The sequence below is a fragment of the Emydura macquarii genome, unplaced genomic scaffold (assembly GCF_026122565.2).
Source record: "Emydura macquarii macquarii isolate MOO-44397 ecotype Brisbane River unplaced genomic scaffold, CSIRO-AGI_Emac_v2 contig_3220, whole genome shotgun sequence".
In the NCBI taxonomy this organism is placed as follows: Eukaryota; Metazoa; Chordata; order Testudines; family Chelidae; genus Emydura; species Emydura macquarii.
This window is the reverse complement of record NW_027133357.1, coordinates 7,901,993-7,914,740: the sequence shown is the minus strand read 5'-3', so window position 1 is coordinate 7,914,740 and position 12,748 is coordinate 7,901,993. Positions and strand designations below refer to the sequence as shown.

Sequence of the window (12,748 nt, the reverse complement as noted above, 5' to 3'; positions counted from 1 at the left end):
TCAGTCCTGGATGCCACATCTAGCTCTGCCAGTATCCTGCAATCATGGCCTGCAGCACTTCTTACTGTTCTGTTCCTGATCTCATGAACAGCTGTGCCAATGCACCTCAGTCCTGACCTACAGTCCACTCTGTTTTACCAATCCTGGGCTCCCCACAAACAGTTAGACCAATGCACTTCAATCCTGACCTGCAGCGTCTCTCGCTATTCCAGTCCTGCACCTTTCCTGAGCAATGGAACACAGGCTTTTCCATGTGAGATCAGCCCATTGCTCCATCAAAACCCAGCAATGGCCGCTGCCTGGTTACTAACTATGTTAACCATGGTGGGGGAGACTTTCAAAGGCAAAATGGAATTGAAGCACCCGGCTGCCATTTGTGCCTTTGAAAATTTGTGATCACTTACAGAGGGTGCTTTGTGGAATGTGAATGACAGTTCCTGCCCGAAAGAGCTTAAATCTAACCTGGATAATACAATACAGAAGCTGCTGGTTCCAACGCAAGGAAGTGAAGGGACATTGCAAGGGAAGTGGGTGTTTTTGAAGTTATTTGAGGGGAGTTCCTGGGCTGGTGGGATTTTGGAGTCTGTGCCAAGCACATGGAGGCACCACTGAGCAAAGCATGCAGAGGACAATGGAAGGAGATGAAGAAAAGGGGGAGCAGAAAGGTCCCAAAGTGCTGACTAGCCACAATCTGTTCAGCTCTGAGCTATCACTTAATAAAAGGCTCCTGTTTGAACTTTTTATCAGCTGTGAAATGTACTAAAATAGATCAAACTACAGCTGGTAGCAGTAGTGCCAACCCCAAGCATTTGAAAATCACATCAGGCCTCCCAAAATCATGAGATTGGCTTAAAAATCACAAGACTTTAAAAATAAGTGTTTGGGGGCTTTCTTTTTGCTTTCTGGTGTTTGCGCTATTAGGGGTTGGTGTTTTCAGGGTTTCTCTGCAAACATGAGGGCGAGAAATGTGTTTTTTAATGAAACCTGAGAGTCCCTTGATTTCAGTAGTGTGACCTTTAAGGAAACCACCAAATATCACAAGACGGGGACAGCTCCAGTAAGGGAAAATCCTGCTTCTCTAATCTACTAGAATTTTTTGAGCTTGTTTGGTCAAGTAGTGAATAAAGAAGAACTCGTTAATAGAACCTATCTGGGCTTTCAAAATGCCTTTGGCAAAGTCCCGCATAAAGAGGTTCTTAAGAAAACTAAACGACCACAGGAGTGAGGGACAAACAGGCTAAAAGAGAGAAAAGAAAGAGGAGGAGTCAATGGTCAATTTTTAACCTGTCAGGAGATTAATAGCGGTGTGTCACAAGGGTCAACACTAAGGCTAGTGTTTATGATATTAAAGATTATGGGATGGGGTGAACGAAGTAGTGGCAACATTTACAGACACAATGGTTATTTAGGTTAGTTAAGACCAGAGAAGATGGCAAAAGAACTAAGGTAGGTCAATGAGCAGAATGATGGCAGATAAAATTTACTAAGTTCTAAACTGATGAAAATGACACAAGGGAAATTGGTATGCAATGAAACTGAAAGTGCATTTTAGAACTGACAGAAGGAAATACATTTTTTACACAGTATGTAATTAACATGTGGGACTCTGCCACAAATGATCATTGAACCTAACACATTTGGTAGGATTTCAGATGATTAGATATTTAGACAGGATAGAAAATGTATGAGTACTATAAACTTCATGCTTCAGGGCATAGATCAACCACTAGCTGCCTGGGATCAGGAATAAATTTCCTTTAGGAGCAGGTTACTCCATAATTGTCCACTCTGTGTTCATTGCATTGCCCCCTGAAATATTTACTAATGGCCACAGGATCCTGGACTAGGCAGATTATTGCTCTGAACCAGTGTAACAATTGTTATATGCTTCAGCTGATACCACCAGGCATCTGGCATCTTTCCCTCTTCTTACAAAGCTTGAAGGAGAAAGGAAAATTCTGCAAAACCAAATCAGATCTGAGTGTCTGTGGTGAGGTAACCGGATTCGTTCAGTGCCCCTTTCCCACACAGGTTCTATTTGCTGTTCTGTAATTTTGGCCCATTGGGTGAGCAGTTTCTACTGTTTGTCTAGGCCCTTGGTGATAAGGTTCCCCTTGAGTGAGCTGATATTTATATTTGCCCTTTTATAATGAAAATCCAGGGAACAGGATGTCTGCCACGTAGCATGTACATGTGCTGAGCACAACCACAAGCTTTGAGGATGTGTGTGTGGAGGGTAAAGACAGCTGCCTCTGTAGCTATGTTTGAGTGTCTTCCTTCTCCTTGCTACTCTGCACCTCCCCCTGTTCCTGAAGATCATACATCTAATCTGCTCCAGAGTATGCAACTGCTCTTAGAGTCTTAGAAGGTTAGGGTTGGAAAGGACCTCAGGAGGTCATCTAGTCCCACCCCCTGCTCAAAGCAGGACCAACCCCAACTAAACTATCCCAGCCAGGGCTTTGGCAAGCCGGGCCTTAAAAACCTCTAAGGATGGAGATTCCACCACCTCCCTCAGTAACCCATTCCGGTGCTTCGCCACCCAATAGGCCAAGGAATTGATCTTTCTACCGTTAGGCGAAGAGCCTATGGAGGAAGAAATTCAATAAGAGTTGATTGATTAAGTGAGCTTAAAAAAAAAGTGGGGGGGGGGGGCGGGTGTGGGCCAAGGGAGACGAGACAGACACCCCGTATCCCCAGCTATTTACCAGAAGGCGGCACGATGCACTCAGAACAAGGTTACACACTGGTGGTTTGATCCAGACATTGGATTTGATTCAGGAATGATCTGGTGAAATTCTCTGGCCTGTGAGGATGCGGGTGAAGCTCCCTTTGAATTTAGCAGCAACAGGAAAACATGGATGCCCCTGGAAAAGGAACCTCCCTGAAGTTTAGATGAAATATACACAGGGGTTTTTCTCCTAGAGGACCATGCACATCTGGAATTCTCCCGCCCCAGCAGCTAGTGTCAGAATCCATGTTACTTGAAGCCAACAATAATAATTGCGTGGAGTGGGATTGATGTGGGAAGGTATCAGTGGGATCTGGATGATGAAAAGGTGGCTCTACCTCAGACACAGGAGTTGAACTAGACACTGGTGAGGAGTGAGGAAGGTTTTGCTGTTCCTGTTCTGTTCACGGAGAGGTTTCGTTCTCCAGTGCCGAGCAAGGCCTTCGGTGACATCTTCCTTGCAGATCCAAGGGTGATAGAGTTTGTGATCTGAGCTCCCCTCCCCTGGTGGGCTGCTGGGCTGTGCTTCGACAGGGCGCAAGGGGTAGCAACACGGCTCAAATTTGTCCCGGCTGCTCTTCAGTCATGCCAAAGTGGTCCCTGGACATCCTGCTGAAAGGTGACCCCCAGCCGCCATTGAAATCTGAAATGGCATCCCGCAGAGATTTCTTCCTTTCCATACAACAGGATCAGAGGCTGCTGAGTGCTGCAAAAAGCAGCACTGGTGAATGTTGGTGAGTACTGCTTATTAATAATATTAATAATAATAATAGTAGTAATTAATATGCAAACTACAGTTTTGCAAGTTGCCATTCCCCCCTCCCCCCAATTTTTTACCTCTCCTCAGTGTCAGCCCCAGGATCTATGTGTGAGCGCTAGAAAAACTGTCCTATATTCTTGAAATACAATGTTGGCGACCCTACAGAAGTCTTGTATTACTTCCCAGACAAAAACCTGTGAACATGGAGTTAAGGTTTAGAGTGCGCATCAATAAGGCCAGGGTAAGAACCATGACAGTGATTCTGTGATTATCTCCAAGCCGAGCATTTCGGACCCAAGAAATTCAGAGTTCAGGTGGCTATTAAGAAATGGAAATGTGCACTTCAGGCACCCTAGTAACCGTCATTCTGCTCTGTAGTGACAACAATTAATAGCAATGAGATTATTATTAAGGCATTTTAGTGTTTAAAGTCCCAGATTAGACTCAACTGATTTTTAAAGGCACTTTTTTGTGTGTGTCTTTCCCACCCCATTAGTGTAACTACGAGGCAGATTTAAGATTAAGAGTTAGCATTGCAATTACTTTTGATGGCAAATGGGATATTTGTGGGGCAAATGGTGACTTAAACATTTGGTCTTTTGCATGTAAGATCCTCACCTACCCTTGAATAATCTATTTTAAGTACTTAGCTGGCCTCATTACTACAATTTTTACTGTACTGATGTGCAAAGATTTGCTTTGTTGTCACACACTCAGTGTAACTGCAAATGCAAATTAAGCATACAGTTGCACACACAATGGGGCTCTTGGTGTCATAAAAATCCTTCCCTAAAACTCACACCTCGGTGGTTTTTAAAAGGCTGCCTTCCAAGGTAAAAAGGGCTCCTCTAATCTGCAGAGTCCGTGCTTCAATATGCAGCTCACACCACCATGTTTTGTTCTCTGAGGGACGTTACATACCCTTGTGCTTGTCTGGCCTTTTGAAAACGTAGAGGTGAGAACTGGGATGGAAACAGCGCAGATCACACAAAGACATTTTAATCTTGTTATTCTTTCCATTATAACCCAGCTGCCACGTGTGATCAAACTTTTCCTCCTCCTACCTTTTGAGAAAAAAAGCAATAGAACTATCAGATTGCAAACTAATGGAAGATAAAGGAGAACAAACTGGTGGCTTGTTGGGTGTTTTGGGAGTTTAATGACTTTGATTCCTCTTATCATTCCGACATTTCCCTTCAAGGAGTGATTTAAAAATAAAATGGTATTTATCCTTCTGATTAAGCATGCTGTTCTTGAGATAGAGTCCTTAGCACTGGGGCAAGCCGCAGCATAAAGTGTCACTGACACGTTGCTAAGCTTCTGATGTGGGAATGAGATAGTGGCAGAAGGAGTTGGAGACAACGGTGGACCCTTTGGGTATATAGGCAGGGATCCTGGGATTCCAACCTCAGTCTGGTGTCCAGGACTGAACCGGAGGACTGTTTAGAAACTGCTTGCAAAAGAAGAGCATCATGAAGTGGTTGATCCTCGCCTTGGTGTGCCTCCACCTCTCTGAAGGGTTGGTGAGGTGAGTATAGAATAACAGCATGGCCCCTCTGCAGCTGTTGCTGATTATGCCGTTGTGAAGGAAAAAATAGGCACATTGTGTGGAGTGGTTTGAGGAGACAGGGATTCCTAGGTTCTGTCCTGGGCTTTGCCGCTGACAGGCTCCATGACCTTGGACAACTCACTTAATCTCTCTGAACATCGGTTTAGCTATCTGTAAAATGGGGACAGTGCAACTGACTGTACTTGACTTGGGATATCAGTGAATCAGGAGTGCTTATACAAGTGCTAAGTATTATTCTTAAGAATGATTTGCTTTTTCTTCTGTGGCTTAGCATTTTTCATGAGTCCAAGGAAACAATAGTCCAGGGTTGGCCTTAATGTTGAATGCTGACATGATACCCCAGTGTCAATCTCCCATTCTTAGCTTTCCAGTGGGCTACTCACTGTACTTCAAGGAGGTCTTATTAAGAGAGCCAAGGGTACAGAAGACATTGGGTCAAATTCATCCCTGCTGTAATTACAATGAAGTCAGTCCCAGTGCACTGGGTTCTTTCAGTGGCTGGAAAACGTACCACTAAACAAACCCAGCCCAAATCTTTTGAAGAGTGAAAATGAAAAGGGAGACTGCATCGCTTTCTTTCCATTCTGTGCAGAGTTTCCCTGAAGAGATTCAAGTCCATGAGGGAGGTGATGAAGGAGAAGGGAGTCCTCAAGAGCTACCTGAAGAACCACAAGTATGACCCAGCCATGAAGTACTTCCAAAACTTTGCCACCGCCTATGAGCCCCTGGATAACTACATGGATGTGAGTATGTGCCTGATTGGAAAAAATAACAGTGAAGGTGGAGCAAAGAGGAAGAAAGGATGGAGGCTGTCAACAGTGGAGCAGGGATGGGAGGAGAGAGAGAAATTCAAATGGAAAATACAATACCCAGCTTGCACCCCCCCCAACCTATTTTAGGACTGGTTCTTGTAGCGTACAGGAATAGTGTAGTATCCCTTTAAATAGTTTGTGGGCCCTCTCCTGGCAGTCACTGTGTTCTACAGCAGGCAACCAGCGCAGCCACGTGTGTCTATAGCTAAGCCGTACGTGTTTATGTACAGTTAGTAAACACAGTTACTTGGGACTCAACTATGCCCAGGGGTTCCTTCCTATGGTTTTTGTTGTGTGAAGAGAAAAAGGCCCAACAGTTCTCCCATCCCTAATAGAGAGCACTGGCTGCCCTTTAGCTAGAATATATATTTTAAACTGAATCTCTCCGGGGGAGAGGGAAGGGTTAAATTAGAAGGGGAGAAAGTTGGCTTTTTTTTGGAAACAATCTAGCATCATTGGAGTCATTTGCAAAACCTCGAAGGGCGTGAGATTCCACTGTCTCTTGCCACCATTCACCCACCTGGCAGCCACACCGGGTCTGAGGTGAATTATGTGGTGCAGACAGCCGGGGGGGGGCCCGTGGGGCGCGTCTCCAGCGTTCTCAATAGTGCTATTGGTTGGCAAGTGACTTGGATCGTGATGAGGAGAAGCTGTGATGAAAAGAATGCCCCCTTTTCTCTAGATGTCCTACTACGGGGAGATCAGCATTGGAACCCCACCCCAGAACTTCCTGGTTCTCTTTGACACTGGCTCATCCAACCTGTGGGTGCCGTCTGTGTACTGCCAGAGCCAGGCCTGCAGTGAGTAACCCCTGCACACAAGGGGCCAAGGGAAATGTCTCTACCATGGAGGGAGGCTCTCTATCACAGTATCCTATCCTGGGCACTAACCCAGCCCTAACCCTGATTGTTCATCAAGAATAATGTAGAGACCCTTCAAATCCCAATATGTGAGGAGTGTTCTGTCGTCCCACTGCAAACAGAAAAATAGCAAAGGATGTGGAAGCTCATGTAATTTCTGTAGATTGTCAATTCTTTGGGGCGGGGACCATCTTTTTGTTCTGTGTTTGTACAACAACTAGCACAATGGGGGCCCGGCCCATGACTGGGGCTCCAGACGCAGACGTCCACCACTTTCTGTCTTTTGCCTGCTTCGTGGCTTTCTTCATCGTTAACCTTTTTTGTTGTATGTCAGTCTTCACCGTGTCTACCTGACACATTCCTGGTCTTCCTCTGTTTTTAGCTCCTGGCACTCTGTCATGTACGGTATCATTTCTGGATCCATTCTTGACACATGTCCAAACCTTCACAGACCTCTTCCTGGAATCTTGTATTACAAAGAGGAGAAATTCCTATTCAAATGGCCTCAGTCCCATAAAGACCCCACAGACTGGCATTCTGAGATGTCTGGAGTCCTAAAAGGATGTTTCAGTCAGCATAGGCATGTGACAGTTTCAGACTACTGCATGAGGAGTAAGGAGGCAAGCAGGAGAAGGATGATTCTGAGGCTAAAGAACAGGATTGGGGAGCAGGATTGTATCCCATTAGGCAAGTCACGTCCCCCTTCTGTGCCTTCATTCCCCACCTGTAAAGTGGGGGTGATTAGCCCTACCTCAAAGAGGAACTGTGAGGCTTAATTTATTAGTAACGTGCAGAGTGTTTGAGGACTGCAGCAGGAAGGTGCTACAGCAAGGTAAAATAGTGCCATTTTTAGGAGACCATTCTAGTGTCAGGCTCAGTTCGAGGGTTGGGGGGTGGGGGGGGGAAGGGAAGGAAGGAGGGGTTCAACAATCTGTCATTCAGCTGGAGCTGAAAACTGATGCTGCTCTGTTCTTACCCCTAGCCACCCACACACTGTTCGACCCCAACAACTCCTCCACCTATTCTTCCAGTGGACAGACCTTCTCTCTGCAGTACGGGAGTGGTAGCCTCACCGGAGTCTTTGGCTATGACACAGTGACAGTAAGTGATAGCATCGGCCAAGGAGATGACAGTTGTTATAGCTTTAGCATGAGCTGGAAGGTGCTAGCATCCAAACTCCATCAGCAGTCAGTCGTAGACAGTCTCTTATTTCCCCTGCAGGCCCTGCCACGGGCGAGTCAAGATCACTCACTCTAGCCAGTGAGTGTGAGACTCATGACTACTGAGGCTCACTGGGGAATTTTCTGTTCAAATTTTCTGTTCAGTTCCAACAGAGCTGAGACGTCTATTCCACTTTTAATCTCCAGATGATAGGGATACTGTCTGGGTTTTCAGAAATGAGGTGGCTGGGGAATATGAGCGGGATGTTTGGCAATCTTAGCATTTAAAACAAACAAACAAGATGCTCAGCATTCTTTTTTCAATGCCATGAATCTTCAGACTCCCAGACTGTGTCTGGAGAGGCACCTGAAGCTGGGAAGCCTTTCTTTAGTTAGACATCCACTAGTTACAGAGCTTTGAGGAATGTATGAGGCTCAATGGGTCTGGCTAGTAGTGAAGTAACAGCACAAAGATGTGATAATATGGTCAGAGGCAGAGTGCTCTAGTGTGGGAGTCAGGAGACCTGGTTTTTACTCTCAGCTCTGCTTCCAATGGGCTGTGTAAGCTTTAGGCAAATCGCTTCACCTTTTTGGGCCTGTTTCCCCACCTGTAAAATGGAGGTGCTGGTACTCTCAGAAAGTGCTCTGAGATCTCCTGACTGGTTAGATAAGTCCATGCAACACTCGCCTTCCTGGGTTTGCTAGATTCAACGGCAAGCTCGCTCTCTCGAGTTGTAATGGCTGTTTCCATTTGTTGCTCTGCAGATCCAGGACATTTCCATCACACACCAGGAGTTTGGCCTGAGTGAGACCGAGCCTGGCACCAACTTTGTCTATTCTCAGTTCGATGGGATCCTTGGTCTGGGTTTCCCTGCCATTTCTGCTGGCGGGGCCACCACCGTGATGCAAGGTCTGATGCAGGAGAACCTGATCAGTGCCTCGCTCTTCAGCTTCTACCTGAGTTCGTACGTAGGAGGAGGCCACTCCCCTGTATCTTTACATCTGTGTGCTGTCTTTATATCTCCCAGGATCCTTTTCCCTTTCTGTCGGCCCCTTTGGTCTCCCACACCCTGAGGAGGGCCAAAGGCAGAATAATGGTTAGGAGGTGGCCTCATCCCTTACCCTGGAAGTGCCTCTTCCCTTCAGCCCTTTCTTCTCCCATTCAGAACTGTGCAAACTGGTCAGTAAGAGAAAGCTCACTGAGGTCATTCACCTTCCCCTTCCGCTGATGAAGGTTCTGCCCCATCAGACACATCATGTTCCTCCTGGGCTACAGTTTCTAGCCTTCCCTGTACTATTTGCTCCAGACACTCGGCGCTGGCTTTTTCCCAGACGCCAAGTACCCACAGCTACTTCGATGCATCTCTGAATGCCAGGCACTAGATAGACAACTCTACCCTTGTTATGAGATTATTTATTTCCTCTGAACAGTAGAGGAGGCTTTTCTGAAAAACCCCACTGCAAACTAATGGCACCCCTGCCATGGTATTTGGGAATGCCCAGGTTCGCAGCTCACTAGGTGAATGTGTCTGTGCGTGATGATCAAAGAGCTCTCCATATGCTTGATTTTTACCAACGTTGCCACTAGCATTCTTTGTGTATCTCTGAGGAGCTTTTCATGCTATAACTCAGGGTAGGAACCTGTATGCCACAGTTACAGACGGTTTTTGGATTCCGTAGATGGCTATAAATAACCAGGTTATAATAATAGTTGCATCTGATGAAGTGGGTTGCAGCCCATGAAAGCTTATGCCCGCAGAAATTTGTTAGTCTTTAAGATGCTACAGGATTCTTGTTGTTTTTGCTATAAATAACCAAGCGCTTTCCCTCCTATGCATTTGTTTAGGCAAGAGGGCACTCAATCTGGTGGTGAACTCGTCTTTGGAGGGGTTGATTCCAATTTGTACTCTGGTCAGTTAGTCTGGACTGCTGTCACCCAGGATGCTTATTGGCAAATTGGAATTGAAGGGTAAGGTTCTTGTCATCTGAATTTTCTATAAGAATGTAGGGCCTGATCCTGAGCCCATCTTAATCTGTGGGAGTCCTTCCATTAATTTTAATGGGCTTTGGGACATGTTTTGATCATAAGAACAAACATAAGAACATAGGACTAGCCATACTGGGTCAGACCAGTGGTCCATCTAGCCCAGTATCCTGTCTTCTGACAGTGGTCAGTGCCAGGTGCTTCAGAGGGAAAGAACAGAACAGGTGATCATCGAGTGATCCATCCCCTGTCGTCCACTCTCAGCTTTTGGCCATCAGCGGCTATAGACACCCAGAGCACGGGGTTACATCCCTGACCATCTTGTCTAATAGCCACTGGTGAACCTATCCTCCATGATCAGGCTCTGGGCATCAAGACGTAGCTCCTGGGCGCTACTGACTCGGCTCCTGAGTTCTATTCCTGAGTTTCCCTGGGACCCTAGAAACCACCAACTGAAAATATGAAAAGTTCCAGGGATACCATGAAAAGACAAAACATAGCAGGACTCCCATGTTCTTGGCTCATCAGGTAACAAAGATGGATCCATTGCAGCTGAATTTTCCTTCTGAAGTGTCTTGTGTTCTGTGCCCTTAGTTTCTCCGTTAACGGACAGTCCAGTGGCTGGTGTAGTAGTGGCTGCCAGGGGATCGTGGACACTGGAACTTCCCTCCTCACTGCTCCACAAGCCGTCTTTTCGGAGTTGATGGAGGACATCGGCGCTCAGGAGAACAGCGACGGCGAGGTAGGGCGAACAGAGGCTTAAAAGTGGAAGAGGAGAAGAACCTTGCTACTAAGCAGGTTCCTGCTACAGGAAGCAGCTCAGAGAAAACATGGTTTGGTGGTTAAAGCAAGTGAATAGTTGTCTGGACTCTTGGGTTCCATTCCTTGATCTGCCACTCACTCTGTTTGGTCTTGGGCAACTCATTTAACGTTTTTGTGCTTGTTTGCCCATCCGGAAAGTGCTCCAAATAATCTCTTCTCCTTCAGGGTGTTGTGAGGCTATCGAGTGCAATAAAACATTTGACATCCTTCTTTCCTTTTCCATGTGACTGTTCTAAAGAGCTTTCAGGAGTTGTTGGAAGCTGTTTGTACGGAGGGAAGCGGGGGTTGGTCGCAGGGTGCAGGATTCTGTCTGCGGTGGCTGTACACAGTATGTAAACCTGTCCTTGCTTTCTCTTTCCATAGTACGTGGTTAGCTGCAGCAACATTAGCAGCATGCCTACCATCTCCTTCACCATCAGTGGAACTAGCTTCCCGCTGAGCCCCTCTGCCTACGTGCTCCAGGTATGGCTCTGTCCTCACCCTCCTCTGCTCACATAATCTCCTCTGGCTGGGCTCACAGAGAGCCGTATGTTTTATATGGGTATTGTGGGGCACGTCTGTACTCGTGTTACCTGTGCCATGCGTTATGGCCAGAGCGTCTGAACCAAAGGGCTTTAACTCAGCTTTCTGTCTTCTTCTTAACAGAGCAATGGCAGCGAGTGTGTCGTCGGCATCTCACCCACTTACCTGCCATCTCAGAATGGGCAGCCCCTGTGGATCCTGGGTGACGTCTTCCTCCGGTCATATTACTCTGTTTACGATGTTGGCAACAATCAGATGGGCTTTGCCCCAGCAGCATAACCACCACGGACTGTCTTCCATGCTGCTCTGACCTGCCTCTGGCCTCTTCACCTTGCTGTGCTGTGAAACTCTAGCCCCCCAAGCCTCTTTCCAAGGATTTTGAACATCTCTCTGTACTGAATGTTGCTGATTTCTGAAGCCTTTCTCCTGTGAAATCTGTGCTATGAAATTCTGGGCTCCCCTTTGAAGATGACTGCAAATAAATAGAAGGCATTAAAAACATCAAGCAAATGTGTTTTCGTTTGATCTTTTGGTGCCAAATAAAAAAAACCTTAAGACATGGCTGAGGGAAGCATGGCCTCAAAGTGTACATCATGGGCAGAAACAAGCAGCTAGTCCTGATGAGCTGCTGTGAGCAGGGGCAAATTTAAAGCTAAAGCAGTCACAGGAATTTCATTTAAACACCAACCTCACTTAACACGGCCTCGTGTTGTAGGAAAGAGTACCTCAGTCATACTCTGTCTCCAAGCCTAAATGCTACCTGGCTCACTACATCTTCCCTTCCTTTGTCAGGGCTAGCGGCTTGATAATATGCAGCTCTTTTAGTCTGTAGATCTCAAAGGGCTCTTAGAGGTGGAAACAGAGACCAAGGAAAAGTGAGGTTTCAGTAGAACGCTGCTCACTTAGAAAACGATCGTCCCTCCGTTAGCTAGGAGGTAGGTAAGCTTGTTTGGAGGTTAGGGCAAAGGCCTGAGAATCATGAGTGCTGGTTCCTTCCCTGACCCTGCCACTGAATCCCTATCTGAACTCAGCAAGTCACTTCCCCTCTGTGGGCCTCAGTTTACCCATCTGTAAACTGGAGACTACAGCTGGTCAGAAAAACTTCTGTCAACAATTTGCCGATTCAGCAGAACCACAGTATTTCACAGCTATGGCCCAATTTCACCAAAGAGCCGACGCAACCCGCAAGGCGGAACCCAAGGGAACCCTGACTGCCCAGCACATTTCAAAGCCCTGGAGTTGGGGACTTATTTGCCCCTAATCTCCTGGTACAGAAGATGAGTTGATGTCAATGGGACATTGAACTCATGGGCAGAAACACCTGGCTGCACTTACTGAGCTACTCTGAGCCCGGGCAAATCTCGGGGTCAGATTTTGCTCTCAGGTATAATGCTCTGAGTTGCAATCGCTAGGAGTAGCCACAGACCCTGACAGCAGCATAGCCTCCCCACCTAGCTTCAGAGCTGGGGGGGGGGGGGGGGGGGCAAAAAATCTGGGTGCTCAATCTCCATGCCCCTTCCAGCTGCAGGC

The 12,748-nt window shown here is 46.7% G+C and overlaps 1 protein-coding gene across 3 annotated transcripts in view; it reads left to right on the top strand.

The window, feature by feature from the left end:
* LOC137142446 (gastricsin-like) overlaps window positions 1-11,712 on the top strand; it is a 34,216-nt gene extending 22,504 nt beyond the window's left edge. The window contains exons 1-9 of one of the 3 annotated variants that reach the window (XM_067531826.1): window positions 4,961-5,016; window positions 5,651-5,801; window positions 6,553-6,670; window positions 7,713-7,831; window positions 8,656-8,855; window positions 9,737-9,859; window positions 10,469-10,616; window positions 11,060-11,158; window positions 11,342-11,712. In XM_067531826.1, the coding sequence (XP_067387927.1) occupies window positions 4,961-5,016; window positions 5,651-5,801; window positions 6,553-6,670; window positions 7,713-7,831; window positions 8,656-8,855; window positions 9,737-9,859; window positions 10,469-10,616; window positions 11,060-11,158; window positions 11,342-11,497 (1,170 nt within the window). In that variant the 3' untranslated portion in view covers window positions 11,498-11,712. Of the gene's footprint in view, window positions 1-4,960; window positions 5,017-5,650; window positions 5,802-6,552; window positions 6,671-7,712; window positions 7,832-8,655; window positions 8,860-9,736; window positions 9,860-10,468; window positions 10,617-11,059; window positions 11,159-11,341 lie in introns of those variants that run through there. The other 2 variants (XM_067531827.1, XM_067531825.1) reach the window with 2 other exon arrangements.
* Window positions 11,713-12,748: the final 1,036 nt, after the last annotated feature.